A 15939-nucleotide genomic window follows, 5' to 3' on the forward strand; every position below is an offset into this window, starting at 1 on the left:
CATGAACTGGACTTGGTGTGCTCACTCTGTAGGATCGTCCTGTTTGATGCATAGAGCATCAATCGAGAATACCAGCGGCTCATTCTCTGGTGTTAAGTGCGCAAGTGCAACTTCAAGGCTTCTCGTGACTTAAAAACGAGCATCGCCGACAAGGATGGGAACTTTTCGATTAGTGTCAGCCCAGGTGTAGGATAACGCGGTAAAGTCAGGCGGCTAGTCTAGGGAGACGTGAGAGATTGTACAATACAATGCACGCGGATCACAGGGCCAGAGGCGCCAGCGTTTAAGTGTGCGCTTAAGCAGCAGATATATGAGTCGAATTATTCTGTTGGGGATCAGCGCTTAATAAAAGAACAACGAAATTTTGAATCAGCGGGTTAAAATGGTTAGGAGGCGGCAAAATGGGTGAGGGTGTCGACAAACCAGCCAAGCCGCAGAATGTGCTCCGCTCTTCAGCCAGCTTCGAAAGCACACCTTTGCAGCGTCACGGGCTCAATCATATAAAACGCAGACCCTAGCTTTGACCAAAACCTCACCAACAGAAGCGGACGAGTGGGTTGTATAGTGTTGTTGAGAGGCACGTAGGGAAGTTCTGTCATATCACGTGACCACACGTGATCCAGCCACAACCGAAGCGACCCTCCGGCGCTTCTGGATCTTCCATGCCACCGCTCGCGACGTATTACAATGAACAAAGTCATGCAGTCACGAATTTTTGATAGAAGCTATAAGGTGCGTGACGGTCAGTCGCGTACTGTTTAATTCTCTAACAAAACTCAGAGCGCTATCAACATCCTCCAAAGTCGACGCCGTCCAGAGAGACCTAGTGTAGAACCGGGAAGCAGTTTATCGGGCTTAAGCCGTATTCCTGATGCGACAGGAAAGCCAGATCTCAAGGGCAGCCCAAGCATAGTTGGAATGAAACAATGGCTCCACCAAATTGGTTACTCTGTATGTGTGCAGAAGCAGCCTCTCGGACTCTACTGATGAAGAAAAGACTACGGACGTTGATAGCCTTAACATCATTCACGTTGCAGGAACAAAAGGGAAAGGGAGCACATGTGCATTCCTTGAATCTTTTCTTAGAGTGTCTGGAAAAAGAAGCGGATTCCCACGGAAGACCGGGCTTTACACTTCGCCACACCTGATCTACCCCGAAGAGAGGATTCGCATCGATTTCCGACCAATCGCAAGACACCTTTTCGCAAAATACTTCTTCGAGGTATGGGAGGCTTTAACAGATAATAGCAACAGTTCAACAACTCTGCCTCGGTATCTCCAGCTCATTGCTCTTGTATCGATCCATGCGTTCATCAAAGAAGGTGTAGAAGCGGCCATCTTCGAAACCCATCATGGTGGAGAATATGACGCTACCAACATGATCGAGCATCCTGTCGCAACTGTCATCACCACACTCGGGATGGATCATGTTAAGCAACTAGGTCCCACGATTGAGAATATTGCCTGGCATAAAGCAGGGATTTTCAAGAGCGGGTCCCGTGCATTCTCGTCTCCGCAAAAGGCCTCTGCTGCTGAAATCCTTCGGAGCCGCGCTTACGAAAAGGGTATAGATGTCCAGTTTGTCGATAATGACCCTTCCCTTCCAGCAAACGTACTTCAGTTGAAACCAGATGTTCAACGAACGAATTGTTCTGTAGCACTTGCTGCTGTTCATCATTTCCTTCAAGAGAAGAGCGTCAAAGGTGCTACCCCTTTATCGTCCTCAGATATAGTGCAGGGTATAAGTCAATTCTCCTGGCCAGGACGGTTTCAGATAGTTCATGAAGGAGCATTCAACTGGTTTTTGGATGGTGCACATAATGAGATGAGCGTTAACAAGGCCGCAGAATGGTTCATCGAGAGCTCACAGGAGCAGAGGTACTTCGCCAAGTCACATGCTGCAGCCATCTGTTGACTCTTATAGTGCTCCTCTTGTACGAATCTTGATTTTCAGTCAAGTCTCGGAGCAAAGAGACGCGACAACCGTGCTCGAACAATTGGCCAACGACCTTAGCGCTGCTCACATTCATCATGTCATATTCACTATTTACGATCCAAAACAGGACTTTGAGTCTGCAACAAGTAAGTGCAGAATTTGTACGATCGATTTGTCCGCTGAATGCATCTAGCTGTGGAGGCCAAACAAGATGATACGTCGCACGTGGCTTTTGGAGAAATATGGAAACGGTTCCATAAGGGGTCGCGTATCCTTTATGAACCGAATATCCAGAAAGCACTGGATTCCGCACGGAAGTTAGGGATGGAAGCAGGAGGTATGCATACACTTGTCACTGGAAGTCAACATCTCGTCGGTGGCGTACTCTACTCGTTGAACAAACATATGGCTAAATAGGGATCTGGCCGATCTCCATTTCCTCATTTAACATGGTTCGAACGGGAATTCAACGATCGTGCTACCAATAAACTGTTCGATGCTGGCTTTTCGCTTCAGAAATGTTGGATTCATGTCAGATCAGCCATACTGCTGCTCCTCAGCTATATTTTCAATCATTCAATACTACTAACAGAAGTGGTCCATTAGGGGTGCAAGAGATTGCTTGTATTTCTAATGTTGTCGCAGAACTGTTGATTCAGACGGTTCTTTCAAGGAGAACTGCCCTGACAGTGCTGACGAACTGGATGTGGCTTCCTTCTTCATGTCGCCTTCACAATGTTACCAGAGTCCCACTGCGGCTAATAGAAACGCAACGCTAGTTTTATATCTTGTCTAAACAACCATACACACTGTACTGTAGAGTATGGTCCTGTAGGAGGGGTACATGCTTAGTACCAACAACAGACATGTTACAAATGCAATATGTGCAGAGCTAAACCCTTGCTTAATTGTTAAGAGCCTCTACACGAAGTAGGCCTAGTATTGCCATTATTATTGCCTGGAGACATTATCTTCTAGTTCAACTGTAACTAAGGTATAGATAATTAGATAATTGTAAAATTAGACTGTAAAGCTAAAATCAGGTTAGAGAGGTACCTGAAATTAATTAAGTTGTCTGATTATTGTTGCATGTGACAGCTGTGATGCTGTAAGCACGTTAATCTCGCCTGGCTCTGCATTCTGCAGGTTGTCAGGACACAGCTCTGCCCACTGTGCCAAGCATCCAAAAGGTAACAATGCTCACTCAGATAGTGAGCCTGTGGCCAGAACAATACTTATTTGCCATACCAGGTCAGAGGTGGACGCCACTGCCACATGCCCGAGGCTGAGTCATTGCCAGAGCCTGACACAGGTCTGGTCGGCTAATACCTGCAACCCCTTGTCACTAATATAGACCTTACAACACTTAAACAGGAGCACTAACTCCCTTACAGATAGTTTTAAAACACTATACAGTACTATACACATTACAGACTTAGATGAAGTAGACACCCCTATCCGATTATTAACGTGCCCTCACGACTCCTGCTGCGTCACCCTAGCAGGCACCGGCAGGTGCTAACCACGCCAAAATCGACTAAAACGCACCTACCGCACTCTATAGAAATCGGATAAATCGTGTGAAGTAGAAAGGCCCTAAGTCTATAAAAGGCAGTGTAAACAGTCTCTGGGCCCCAGTTTTGATGTTCGGCATAGAGTGGGGCGGCAGAAAGAGCTGAGATAGGTAGCCTTGCTGTAGCGAATTAGTCACCCTCATCGCTTCCCAGAGTAGCCTAAAACAGGCCATTTTCACCAAAGTAGGCGGGACCTGAAGTTCTAGCATACAATCAAATAATTGTGCAGGCCGGTTCGTGAGTAGTCTATGACGCCTGTCGCCCCGTCACCCCCTCGTATTTCCGCTTGATCGTCCCTCTGTACCCTTTCAAGCCTCGCTGTTATTTCGGATACGGCCGTATTGAGTCTTTGCACCAATTCTTTAATTAAACTCAGACAAATCCCGGCACTCTAGTACAGTCTCTCCCCATGAACGAATCGTTAGCGCGTGTGATAGCAGGGGGGGGGGGGGGTGTCAGGGGTAGGGAGCCAATGGCGGAACTCACACTAATGTGATTGAAATTATAACTCTGGACGTGCTCTAAGAGACGTTAGGGGTAGGATATGGGTGTTAGGGACCATCTTTAGAGATTTTAGTTTGTGAATATTATAAACATTGATTACTAAGCTAGTATTTAGTAGTCCTACCCTAAGCAGCTATTACAGCTTTACAACAAGCCCTTATTCTAGACATGTAGTGCTTATGTTTGCTATAGTAATCCTATCCTATTCCTCTTAGATGTACTGCCTTAGAATAGCTAAGTCTGTTAGCCGCCTTACGTACACACGTTGCTTTAGGAGTTTCCACACTAGCTTAATAGGATTTAGGTTGGGACTTTTAGCTAGGTAGTAAATCATCTCTATCCTAGCATTAGTAAGGGCTTCCTTCTAGATTACACAGGTGACAGCAGTAGCAGCTAGCTCTACTTTCTATGTACTTTGTAACTAAGGGGTAATCTGCTATAAATGTAACGCACCAGTCACCCAAAGCCTTGTCCAATTCCTCTCCAACTTATTACCGACTCGGTGCCGTTACATCCGTGTCCACCCCACACCCTAGGCCAGCACTCTAATTCTTCCTAACTCTTACGAGGTATAAAAGGCACAAGGTTAACAGGCATAGAGAGCTAGTTTTTAAGTATTCTTTTATATAAGACTTATAGGAATAGAATAATTCTTTATATAAACTATCCTAGTGCTCCTATATACCTTATAGCAGATAGCTATATCTATTAGAGACTTCTATTATCCTATATTATTATATTATACTTAAAAACTTATCCTAGCTAGTAATAGCCTCTAAATAATATTACAAAGTTGTTTAGTTATTTTAAGTACCTCTAGATTTAGATCCCTTACAGTAACAAACTAAAACTAGGTCCTAATTATTGTTTAATACAACAGTTAGGATTCTAGAGACCTTCTAGCAACTAAAGCCTTTAGGTTTAGAATTTCCTATAACTTACTGCTGTAGAATTACTTTTAGAAAAAGCTGCGTTAGATTGTACTAAGATAAATACTTAGAAATTATTGAGAACCTACCTAAATTAGATTATTACTAATGTTAGATACTACTAATCCTAGTTTAAAGGAACCTATTAGAAGATCTACTAGGATTTAGGCAACTATACCTCCTAAAGGATTAGTTAATAAACTACTTACTAAAAGTAAATTAGATAAGGACTTAGATTAGGATAAGCTGCGTATAGAGATAGACTAACTACAGTCTAAAATAGCTAGGCTTTAAGCACAAACCTCTCTATATAAAGATAATCCTATACCTACTACTAAGTCCCCCTAACTAACTTAGAGATTTAGTTCTCTAAGCTCTGTCTATACCCCTAGGCTTAGTAAACAAACTCTAACTATTAATAAATTAAGTAATAGTAAAGAACCTACCTTTAAATAGTAGTAAGCCTTAATTTATAACTAACTTTATATTAATTTAGATTACTATCCTAAAGAGAGAGCCTGTATAGCTCTAGTATAGGGATACACTTCTAGGCTTACTAAGGAATACCTTAAGCCCTAATACTTATCTTATAACTTAGATTGTTTTTAGATTACTAAGGAAATAATTACACTTCTCTACTCTTATTTTATTACTAGAAATAAGGAAGCTAAAAGTTAGGCTGTGTTTAACTGCCTATAAATAGGAAAGGATAATACATTTCTAACTTTTAAAGCATAATTCCTAAGTTCTGCTATTTAGGGATAAGTACCTAAGTTAGAATAGTTTTACTACCTATAGACAAAGATTACTCTAGCCCTCTAAAGTTTAAATCTAGGATTTAAAAGATAATAGAATAACTTGTTTAAACTTATAGTAGAGCACTTAACAGCGTATAATATAGAAAGAAAACAGAACCCTGTCTATGCCCTACCTAACACTATCCTAACTTAGAGCTAACCCTAAGTAGTTAATATTCAGCCTTGTTCTAATAACCTACTTCTAAACTAACCTACCTCTGGTATTTAGAAGCCTTTAATATCTACTCTACCTCTACCTAGGACTACCCCCTAAGCTACACCTGTAAGAGAGCTAACTCTAGGCAACTATTATAACTGTAGCAAGGTAGGTTATTTTATAAAAGATTACACTAGTCCTTAAATATAAGAAATCTAAGTAGATACTAAAGATTATATTAATGCTAAAGAAGACTTTAAAGAGGACTTAATACCTAAGGGAAACAGTTCTGCCTAAAAGGATAATCTTACCTAGGCCTAAACTAATATAACCTATCTAATCTCTTCTTATCTTATTTATTTAGTAGACCCTATTTTCTTATCTCTTCTATTCTATTAAACTAAGGGCTAGGCGTACAATTTAACTCCTTAGTTAACACTAGTGCTAGAGGATTTTTATTCCTAGACTCTAAAATTGCTTCTTAAGTCTCTTTAGCGCTTAGGACTCCTATCTTAAAGCTACCCTTTAAGATTACTGTTAAAGGATTCTAAGACTAAATTATAACCCTAGTAAACTAGTATATACAGCTACAGCTAACAATTAATAAGTATAAGATCTGTAACTGCCTCTTTGTTACTATTAACCTAGGATCTTAGGATTGTATTATTAGTATAAAATAGTTGAAATGTTTTAAGCTCTAGCTTAATACAGAACAGACTTAGCTAATATAGCTAGTAAAGTATCCTTAGTTATATAACTATACCCCTCTTTTATTAATAACCCTTAACTACCTTACAACTTTAGCCTACGTCTTACAGGACATATAACGCAGGGATTACTTATAGAATATAGAGGATTATTATTAGAGCTAAAGCCTAAACTATTTTATCTATTAGATTAGAGGAAATTTACAATTACTAAAATCTTAAACCTTAGCATTAGCCTAGACCTAAAAGGCTGCTAACTTGCTTCTTACCAAAGCTGCAAATATTATTATAACTTCTATAAACTCCTTTTACTTTTCTATAAAAATCTATAAAATAAATTCTTTACTACTAGTCTATATAAGATTAACTATTTTATTAATAACTATCTTAACCTAGACAATCTAGAAAACACCCACCTCCTAAGAGAGCAATTGCTAGAGAAATACGCCTAATATGCTAATATGTTTAGTAAAACAGAGTCTAAATCTATTCTAGAACACTGCCCTTATAACTACAAAATTATCTTAAAAGATTACTTACTAAATTCCTACTTGCCCTTGTATAAGCAAAATCTTAAAGAACTTAAGGCTACTGAAGAGTTTATATAAGATTAACTTAAATACAGTTAGATTAAACACAGATAGAGCCCTTTTGCGTTGCTAATACTCTGTGTTTATAAGCTAAATAGGAGCCTGCATATTTACGTTAACTATTACAAACTTAACACTCTTACTAAGAAAGACTCCTATCTAATGCCGCGCATAGATAAGCTACTTACCTAACCTTTAAAAGCTAAGATCTTTACTAAGTTTAACATCTAGAACGCCTTTAATAGAATTTATATAGACCCTGTGTTAGAAGAGTACACTAGACTTTATACCTATTACAGCAGTTATAAGTGTAAGGCTCTACTATTTAGATTATGTAATAGACTAGCTACGTACTAATAATACATAAATAATATTCTTATTAAATACCTTAATAACTTCTGTATTACGTACCTAGATAACATCCTTATCTACTCTAAAGACCTAGCTACACATAAGCGCCACATTAAACTAGTATTAGAATATCTCTAATTAGCTGGATTACAACTAGACATTAAGAAAAGCAAGTTCTATGTTACTTGTACCAAATACCTAGGTTATATCCTAACTAATAAGGGAATTAAAGTAGATTCTAAGAAAGTACAAGCCCTAAGAAATTAGACCCCTCCTACTACTATTACTAGTATAAAGTTGTTCTTAGGCTTTACTAGGTTCTATTAATATGTCAGATGGTATAATGAATGTGTGATGAGGTAACTTGATGATATTAATGGTTGTTGTTATCTTTTTGTTCCCCTGCGTTCAGTGGGATTCAGGTTCTTCGCTAGTGTGCCAAGCCTATTGGTCCCTGCTCGATTGTACAGATCTAACCTTGCTAGAGCTTATTCTATCTAACACACCCCTTTAGCTTAGAGACTTATTTAGCTAGTAGTTATGTAAATATAAGGTCTTTAGGTTACTCTTAAATTTCCTTAAAAGGCACAGTATTTGTTACCTGTACTAGCTCTGTAATAGCTAGGCTAAGTTATTAAAGGAAACCCTCCTATTTGTTTGCTAGTAGGACCTTTATTATGCTGTCTGCAATTATATTTACTAACTATATAAATTCTATCTTAATTGTACCCTTAGATACTACCTATCTAATCTAATAGTTGTAGATATCTACATATTAAAGTTTAGTTTAGAGATAAGAAACTTCCTCTGTTACTAAGCGTATAGTTTACTTGTTATTACGCTAGATAGTAATAGTACGCGTGTCTATTTTTATTTAGAGTTTGTAGAGCAGTCTTAATATAAAGAGTGCTTCTTTAGCTACTTATAAGAGAGCTAGTAGCTCTGCTTTAGTAGTTAATATAGTAACTGTGTCTTGCTTATTAGCTCTTTATATAATAAGTCTACTAAATAGTCTTATAGCGTATCCTTATAAGCTTTTACAATCTAGAGTTATATCTGCAAATAAAGTGTTACTTATAATTTACAGTCCTTTAGCTCCTTCTAGTTATAGGGCTTGTTATTTAGTATCTTAGAGGTATAGTAGTACTTAATCTGCAGCGTTATAGTGCTTAGGGCCTAGATTTACTAGGAAGTAAGCCAGTTGTAAGGTAGTAAAAGCAATGTCTAGCTTTATAGTAACTGCAGCAAAAAGCAACAACCTAATCTTACGTTAATATTTTTTAATTTCTGCTAGCGCTGCTAGACTCTTTCTTAGGCAAAGGTCTATTGCTGCTATAGGAGTATTGTGTTAAATATCCTGCCTATTAGCTAAGCAGCTAATCTTGTCTAAGTGTGCAGCTTGTAATAGTTAAATCTTTTAATCTACTCTTTTTTAGATAATTTCTATACTAAGGAACTACTAAAGGTTATCTCCTCTAGTAAATTTGTAACTGTTTTATAAGTATCTAATTACTTCTTATACTTTACACTCCTTATCTCTGTAGTACGTAAGTATAATATTATTAACATAGAAGAAAATAAAAATCTATCTCTAATTAGGCAGTACAGCTTATAGGGTACAATCTAGAACCCTAGTGCCTTAAGCGTTGTGGTAAATTCTTTCTGCTAGAGGAGTAGGGAGATACAGAGACTGTATAACGCCTTATTTATTTATAGAATTATTCTAGGCTTCTAGTAGCCTTAAGGCATTTTAATGTAAACCTCTTAATCTATTTTTATATAGACAAATGTGTTTATAATATTATATTATTTTAGCTCTATATTATAGTAAGCTGCAATTGCTATTATTATTTAAAATAATTAGATAGTAAGTGTGGCTGCATAAGTGTCTTATAAGGTTAAATTTTATTATTAGTTACCTCTAACTACTAGTTGCGCCTTACACTTTAGTAAATAATAGTGTTTATTAAGCTTATATGTGTATACCTATATACAGTTAAGGATCTATTATCCTATTAATTTAATCTTCTTTAATAGTATTTCTAACTACAATTTTATATCCTAATAACTTACAAGGTGTACTTGCTCAGCCTCTTAGAATAATTTGCCTATTAGGTAATTCTTAAGCTTAGTTTAGTAATTTAGCAAAGGTAGAAGTTAACTGTAATAGGGCTTTAAGCCTGTAGTAAGTATTCTTATTATCTTAGCCTTATCTATAACTTCTCCTCTGTATTATCTAATAAAACTAGCTTAGGTTCCTGCTATAAAGACTGCTGCCTAGAGAATAGTTATTAAGGACACTTATTGCGTTAGATCTAGTTGTTCTCTAGTTATTAACTGTGTAAGTAGTGCTACAGGAGGTAGTGTAGATAAAGGTGTTAGGTAATTATCCCTAATCTTCCTTCCTTAGTAGTAGCCTAGTTAGTCTACTTTGTTTTGTTCTTCTAAACGTTCTTTAGCAACATTGTCTTTATAAAAGGATTCTGTTTCTAGTTACTAGTAGGGAGTTAGTAGCTTAATGGTCCTAACATGTGTTGCTATCTCCTCTAGCGTCTTGTGCATTAGGCTAGCTTTTAGATCTTTAATCTCTCTATTTAATATTAACAGTTTGTTAAATATAACGTCCTAGGTACTAATTACTCTAGCAAGTAATAGTATCTATATTTAATATATGTTTAATAATTAGTATCCTACTAGATAACTAATCTATACCTTTAGATCTAGTCGTTAAAGGCATAATCTGCCTCTGTGTGTATTATTAGTTATTATAAATACCTTACAGCTGTATGCTTTAAGGTATACAAGATTAGGTTTACGTAATAATATTACTATCTAATTACTAAAAGTAACTTATATAAAGAATATTTTATATACTATTTTCTAATAGTTTATATAGTTTAGAGTTCTGTTATAGAGGTATACTACAGCTCTTGTAACTTCTAGCTATGGTTCCTAGGAGAGGTTAGCGTTAAGTTATATAGCGTAAGCTTTCTCCTTGTTAACGCCCCCTAAGTGTTCTATACCTCTATTTTATGCTTATATATCTAGTACAGAAGGCTTAATAATAATTCCTTATATTGCTAACTATTTGTTAACCTCTAGCTTAACAGTTGTTATTTTATTATCTGCCTTAATTGTCTTTATAGATATATTACAGTAATTTTCAAGAAATAGTATAAATATTAATAAAGTTTTAATAATAGATTTTACTGTTTAGTTGTTAGTAAAGTAGAGATCCTATTATAGGCCTAAGAATTTATTACTAATTAATAATTAGCTCTTCTTTTCTATTACCCCTTAAGCTTTATAGGTATAGAAATTAATGCTTATTCTTTCTCCTAGGCTGTTATTATTTGTCTGTAGGGCTTAGCTTATTTATTACATTAACTTTGCTCTTCTGCAGGAATTACACTTTACTGTAGTAATGCCCTTAATGTATACCCCCTAAGTTTGTTATATAAGGTGTTCTACTGCTGCTAGTCTAGGATAACCTAGTTGCTTATGCTATAGTGTAGCAGAGGCTCTTTATAGTCCCTTTTTAGTTTTTAATGTAGTTTTATGCGTATAGTATAAGGTATCTTATAATTCCTTATACTCTAGTACCTATTACCTAAATATTTTAGTAATAGTGCAGATAATTTTGTTATCTAGTCTTTATAGGGTTGTTAGATTTGTCTAGGTATCCTACTATATCCCTTATTGTCTTAGGAGGTAGAAAGTTACTAAATTATATAGTAGGTTAGGGTAGACTGCTATATTATGCAGTGTTATACTGCAGGTTCTAGACTAGTTTATTAAACTTAGCTTAATTAATCTGTATCCCTTTATCTACACTTTTAAGTTTCTAGCCTAGATATAGTTACTAGGTATTAGTAGGCAGAAGTTATATATATAGTTAGGGTTGTTTGTTATATAGTAAGTTAATCCTAAGTTAAGGATAAATAACTTCCTTAGTAGATAGCCTTTAGCATTCCTTCTGCCTAATACTATATTAAAGACAGCTTCTACGTTTGTAATTCTTAAGCCCTCTAGTTATTCTTTAAGGATTTTAGGTGTTAGAGTGTATAATTGTTTTATAACTAGTGTTCTTAAACAGGTTCTGCTTTGTCTGCAAATTAGCCCTTAAAATATAGTGTGTTTCTTACGCTTAAATTATATAAGCTTATTTATTATTTTATTTAGTTTCTACTACTTAGGTACCTTATTTAGACTAATATAATAGTAATCCTGTATACTGTAGCGTTGTCTACATACAGGGCATTTTGCTCCCCCTATAGTAGTAGGTCCTTAATCTAAAGGCTGCTTAAGTATAGTGGTTTTCCTACCTACTGTACGTTAATCGCAGAGTCTGCCCTAGTTGCTAGATAGCGCGCTTTTAGCATGTTAGGCGTCCCCTTTAGTGCTCTAGGAGGTTCTACCCCCTTTAGTAAGAAATAATGCATTACTAGCTATATAGGCCTTGTGTTTCCCTAATCTAAGATGATAATACATTATTATATATTCTTAGAAGCGTTTTAATATCTCCTTCTAGCTTATGCTAGTTATAAATCCACTATTGTCCTAAAAATTTATGAACTATATAGGCGCAACTTTGTTTATAGCTGCTAGGAAGTCTTTTATTATTACATTTAATTATAATAATTTAGTAACTTAATATATCTCTGCCTCTATAGCTACCTAGTTATACTTAGCTAGCTATATGTCCTATTATAACATACTTCTTATTAGCTTAAGAGCTAAGAGGTATCTATTACAGGCTTGTTCTTGTTTAATTTGTTTGTTAATTCTAACTGTTAATTGCAGGTTAGTAATCTACTGTTAGAGTAGTTTGTCTAGAAGATAGTATGTGCGTAGTAAGTATAGTAACATAGTTAACTATATAAATATAACAATCTATTATATGCTACTTTATTCTTTCTTATACTTATATTAATAACTCTTATACTGTTTAAGGAGTATCTTATAATATTTAAGTTCTTTCTTAAAAGCCTTCTAACCTCTAGTTAATAGTTTAGTTGGTCTTGTTAGGACTTTAATGCTAGGAGCTGGCGCGTAGTCTGTAACAACAGGCGCACATATAGCTAGTAGTTTTAGTGTTTCTTAGACACTAGATTTTAGATTTATCTTATCCTAGATGTTGTAGACTATATATCTAGATTATAGTTGCGTGAACCATCTAGTGTAATTAGTGTGATCCCTTAGCGTTATCGTAGGGTTACGATGGGTTGATTGCGCCATTTTGCGTTAGTTGCAGTAGTAAGACTTTTAATTGTTAGATGGTATAATAAATGTGTGATGAGGTAACTTAATAATTTTCATAGTTATTGTTATCTTTTTGTTCCTCTGTGTTCAGTGGGATTTAGGTTCTTTGCTAGTGTGCTAAGCCTATTAGTCCCTGCTCGATTGTACAGATCCGACCTTGCTAGAGCTTATTCTATCTGACATAATAATTTGTACCTAAATTCTTACGTGTAGCTAAGCCCCTTATCGCCTTACAAAGCCTAGCAAACCTGTTTAAATAGACTGCTTCATGCTAATCTAGTTTTAAAAGCTTAAAAGAGGCACCATTATCTATACCTACTTTATGCTACTTTAACCGTAAGTATAACATAAAGATTAAAACTAATATATTTAATAGAGTTGTTATAGGAGTAATGTTCTAACAACACCTAAACAATAAATATTACCTAGGTACTTTCTATAGCTAAGTACTCTCTAGTGCTAAGCTTAACTAGGAGATATATAATAAGGAACTATTTGCTATTTTACAAGCATTCTACAAGTATAGATCTAAACTTACCTCTGCTACTAAACAGATCTGTGTCTACTCTTACTATTACTCTTTAGAATATTTTATAACTACTAAAGCTCTAAACACTTAACGTACCCTACGGACGAGCCAGTCACCGGACGAGTCGGTCACTTTTGCCAAGCCCCTACCAAACTACCCTTCACATACTAATGCCTTCTTAACAACACCATTCAGACGCGTTAAAAGAAGCTCAGATACAGCTTGCGCTTCAGAATCTTAAACAAGACACGACACTCTCTTAGTAACGCGCTGCAGCTATCTACAGAGTCTCTCAAACAACACTAAGCAACCAACATGCAGGACAACCTTTACGCGCTAATTCTATAGCCAACTTGCAGAAGCTAGACAATAACAAGGAGAAGGTAATTATTAAACATGTTCTTAAGCTAGACGCGCAAGGGTTTTCCCCTTAGCTCTTAGATGTGGCTACTATAGCCAATTCTTTGCGCGCTAAGCATAATCTAGGTCCTATTAGCGCAAACTGGCCTAGTACGTTTGTTAAGCAGCACCTAGAGCTTATAGTCAAGTTTAATCGCAAGTACAACTACAAGAGAGCCCTCTATAAGGATCCTAAGGTTCTACAGAGCTGGTTTAGCCTAGTAGCTAACACTAAAGCTAAGTATAGCATCTAGGATAAAGATATATATAACTTTAACAAGACAGGCTTTATAATAGGCCAGATCTCCCTAGGAGCAGTTGTTACAGCTTTAGAACGACGAGGTCGGCCAAAGGCTGTCCAACCAGGCAACCGGGAGTGGGCTACGGCTATAGTAGGCATCAATGCCAAAGGATAGGCCATTCCTGCCTTCCTTATCTTTAAGGCCTACTACTACCTCTCTACCTGGTACAAAGAAGAGGATCTGCCTTAAGACTGGGTTATTAGAGTCTCTAATAACGGCTGGACTACTAACAAGCTTGGTCTGGACTAGATAAGCTACTTTGACAGGCATACAAAGGAGCGTACTGTTAGCACCCACCATTTGCTTATTATTAATAGTTATAAGAGCTACAACTCTCTTAAATTCCAGCAGTACTGCAAGGATAGCAAGATAATTACTCTTTACTTACCTTTCTACTTATTACACCTTACACAGCCTCTTAATGTGGCTTGTTTTGCTGCTTTAAAGAAGGCGTATGGGCGCTAAGCTAAAATACTTAACGTACCCCACAGGCGAGCCGCTCAACGGGCGAGCCGCTCACTTTTGCCAAGCCCCCACCAAACTTCTCCTCCTACACCAATGTCTTCTTAACAACACTATTTAGACGCGTCAAAGGAAGCTTAGATATAGCTTGCGCTCCAGGCTCTTAAACAAGACGCGAATCTCTCTTAGCGACGCGCTGCAGCTATCTACAGGGTCCCTCAAAAGACACTAAGCGACTGACACACAGGACGACCTTCACGCGCAGATTCTATAGCCAACTCACAGAAGCTAGACAACAATAAGGAGGAGGTGATTATTAAGCATGTTCTTAAGCTAGATACGCGAGGATTTTCCTCTCAGCTCTTAGATGTAGCTACTATAGCCAATTCTTTGCGCGCTAAGCGCAATCTAGGCCCTATTAGCGTAAACTGGCCCAGTACGTTTGTTAAGCAACACCTAGAGCTTAAAGTCAAGTTTAATTGCAAGTACGACTACAAGAGAGCCCTCTGTAAGGATTCTGAGGTTCTACAGGGCTGGTTTGGCCTGGTAGCTAACATTAAAGCTAAGTATGGCATCTAGGATAAAGACACGTACAACTTCGACAAGACAGGCTTTATAATAGGCCAGATCTCCCTAGGAGCAGTTGTTACAGCTTCAGAACAACAGGGTCGGCCAAAGGCTATCCAGCCAGGCAACCAAGAGTAGGCTACGGCTATAGTGAGCATCAATGCTAAAGAATAGGCTATTCTAGCCTTCCTTATCTTTAAAGCCTACCACTACCTCTCTGCCTGGTACAAAGAAGAGGATCTGCCTCACGACTGGGTTATTAGAGTCTCTAATAACGGCTGGACTACTAACAAGCTTGGTCTTGACTGGTTGAAGCACTTTGACAGGCATACAAAGGAGCGTACTATTAGCACCTACCATTTACTTATTATTAATAGTCATAAGAGCTACAACTCTCTTAAATTCCAGCAATACTGCAAGGATAATAAGATTATTGCTCTCTGTTTGCCTTCTTACTTATTACACCTTACACAGCCCCTTAATGTAGGTTGTTTTGCTGCTTTAAAGAAGGCGTATAGGCGCTAAGCCAAAATACTTATACATAACTAGATTAACTACATTATAAAGACAGAGTTCCTACCATGCTTTATACGCGCCTACAATACTGCAATTACTTCTAAGAACATCTAGGGAGGGTTCTAAGGTGCTAGATTGGTCCTATTTGACCTAGACCAGGTTATAATGGCCCTTAATGTGAAGTTGCGCACTCTATTACTACCACTACCTGTCAACAACGAGCTCTGGCAGTCGCAAACCCCAAGCAACACCCTTAAACTTAGGTTACAATCAACGCTTATAAAGACAAGGATTCAGAGGTATATAGATAGTTCGCCTACCTCTATAGTTAAGGCGTTTAAGAAGGTAGCAAAAGGG

The 15939-nt window shown here is 37.2% G+C and overlaps 1 protein-coding gene across 1 annotated transcript, besides 21 other annotated features; it reads left to right on the plus strand.

The window, feature by feature from the left end:
• Positions 1-1378: 1378 nt before the first annotated feature.
• EKO05_0005327 (Tetrahydrofolate synthase) lies at positions 1379-1915 on the plus strand (the record flags this gene model as incomplete). Its single annotated transcript, XM_038940150.2, has 1 exon — positions 1379-1915. One exon carries the CDS (start codon positions 1379-1381, stop codon positions 1913-1915), a length of 537 nt encoding a protein of 178 aa, XP_038798345.2.
• Positions 1916-3088: 1173 nt separating this feature from the next.
• Positions 3089-3248: a dispersed repeat.
• Positions 3249-4694: 1446 nt separating this feature from the next.
• Positions 4695-4953: a dispersed repeat.
• Positions 4954-5194: 241 nt separating this feature from the next.
• Positions 5195-5577: a dispersed repeat.
• Positions 5578-7407: a mobile genetic element.
• A 449-nt stretch (positions 7408-7856) lies between these two features.
• Positions 7857-12517: a mobile genetic element.
• Positions 9340-9375: a tandem repeat.
• Positions 9876-12857: a mobile genetic element.
• Positions 10174-10182: an inverted repeat.
• Positions 10174-10234: a mobile genetic element.
• Positions 10226-10234: an inverted repeat.
• Positions 12646-12708: a tandem repeat.
• Positions 12858-13408: 551 nt separating the features above from the next.
• Positions 13409-13496: a mobile genetic element.
• Positions 13425-14513: a dispersed repeat.
• Positions 13991-14148: a mobile genetic element.
• Positions 14297-14493: a mobile genetic element.
• Positions 14297-14499: a mobile genetic element.
• Positions 14514-15939: part of a mobile genetic element that runs on past the window's edge.
• Positions 15254-15588: a mobile genetic element.
• Positions 15257-15582: a mobile genetic element.
• Positions 15290-15588: a mobile genetic element.
• Positions 15326-15588: a mobile genetic element.

This window comes from Ascochyta rabiei, chromosome 8 (genome assembly GCF_004011695.2).
Source record: "Ascochyta rabiei chromosome 8, complete sequence".
Classification (NCBI taxonomy): domain Eukaryota; kingdom Fungi; phylum Ascomycota; class Dothideomycetes; order Pleosporales; family Didymellaceae; genus Ascochyta; species Ascochyta rabiei.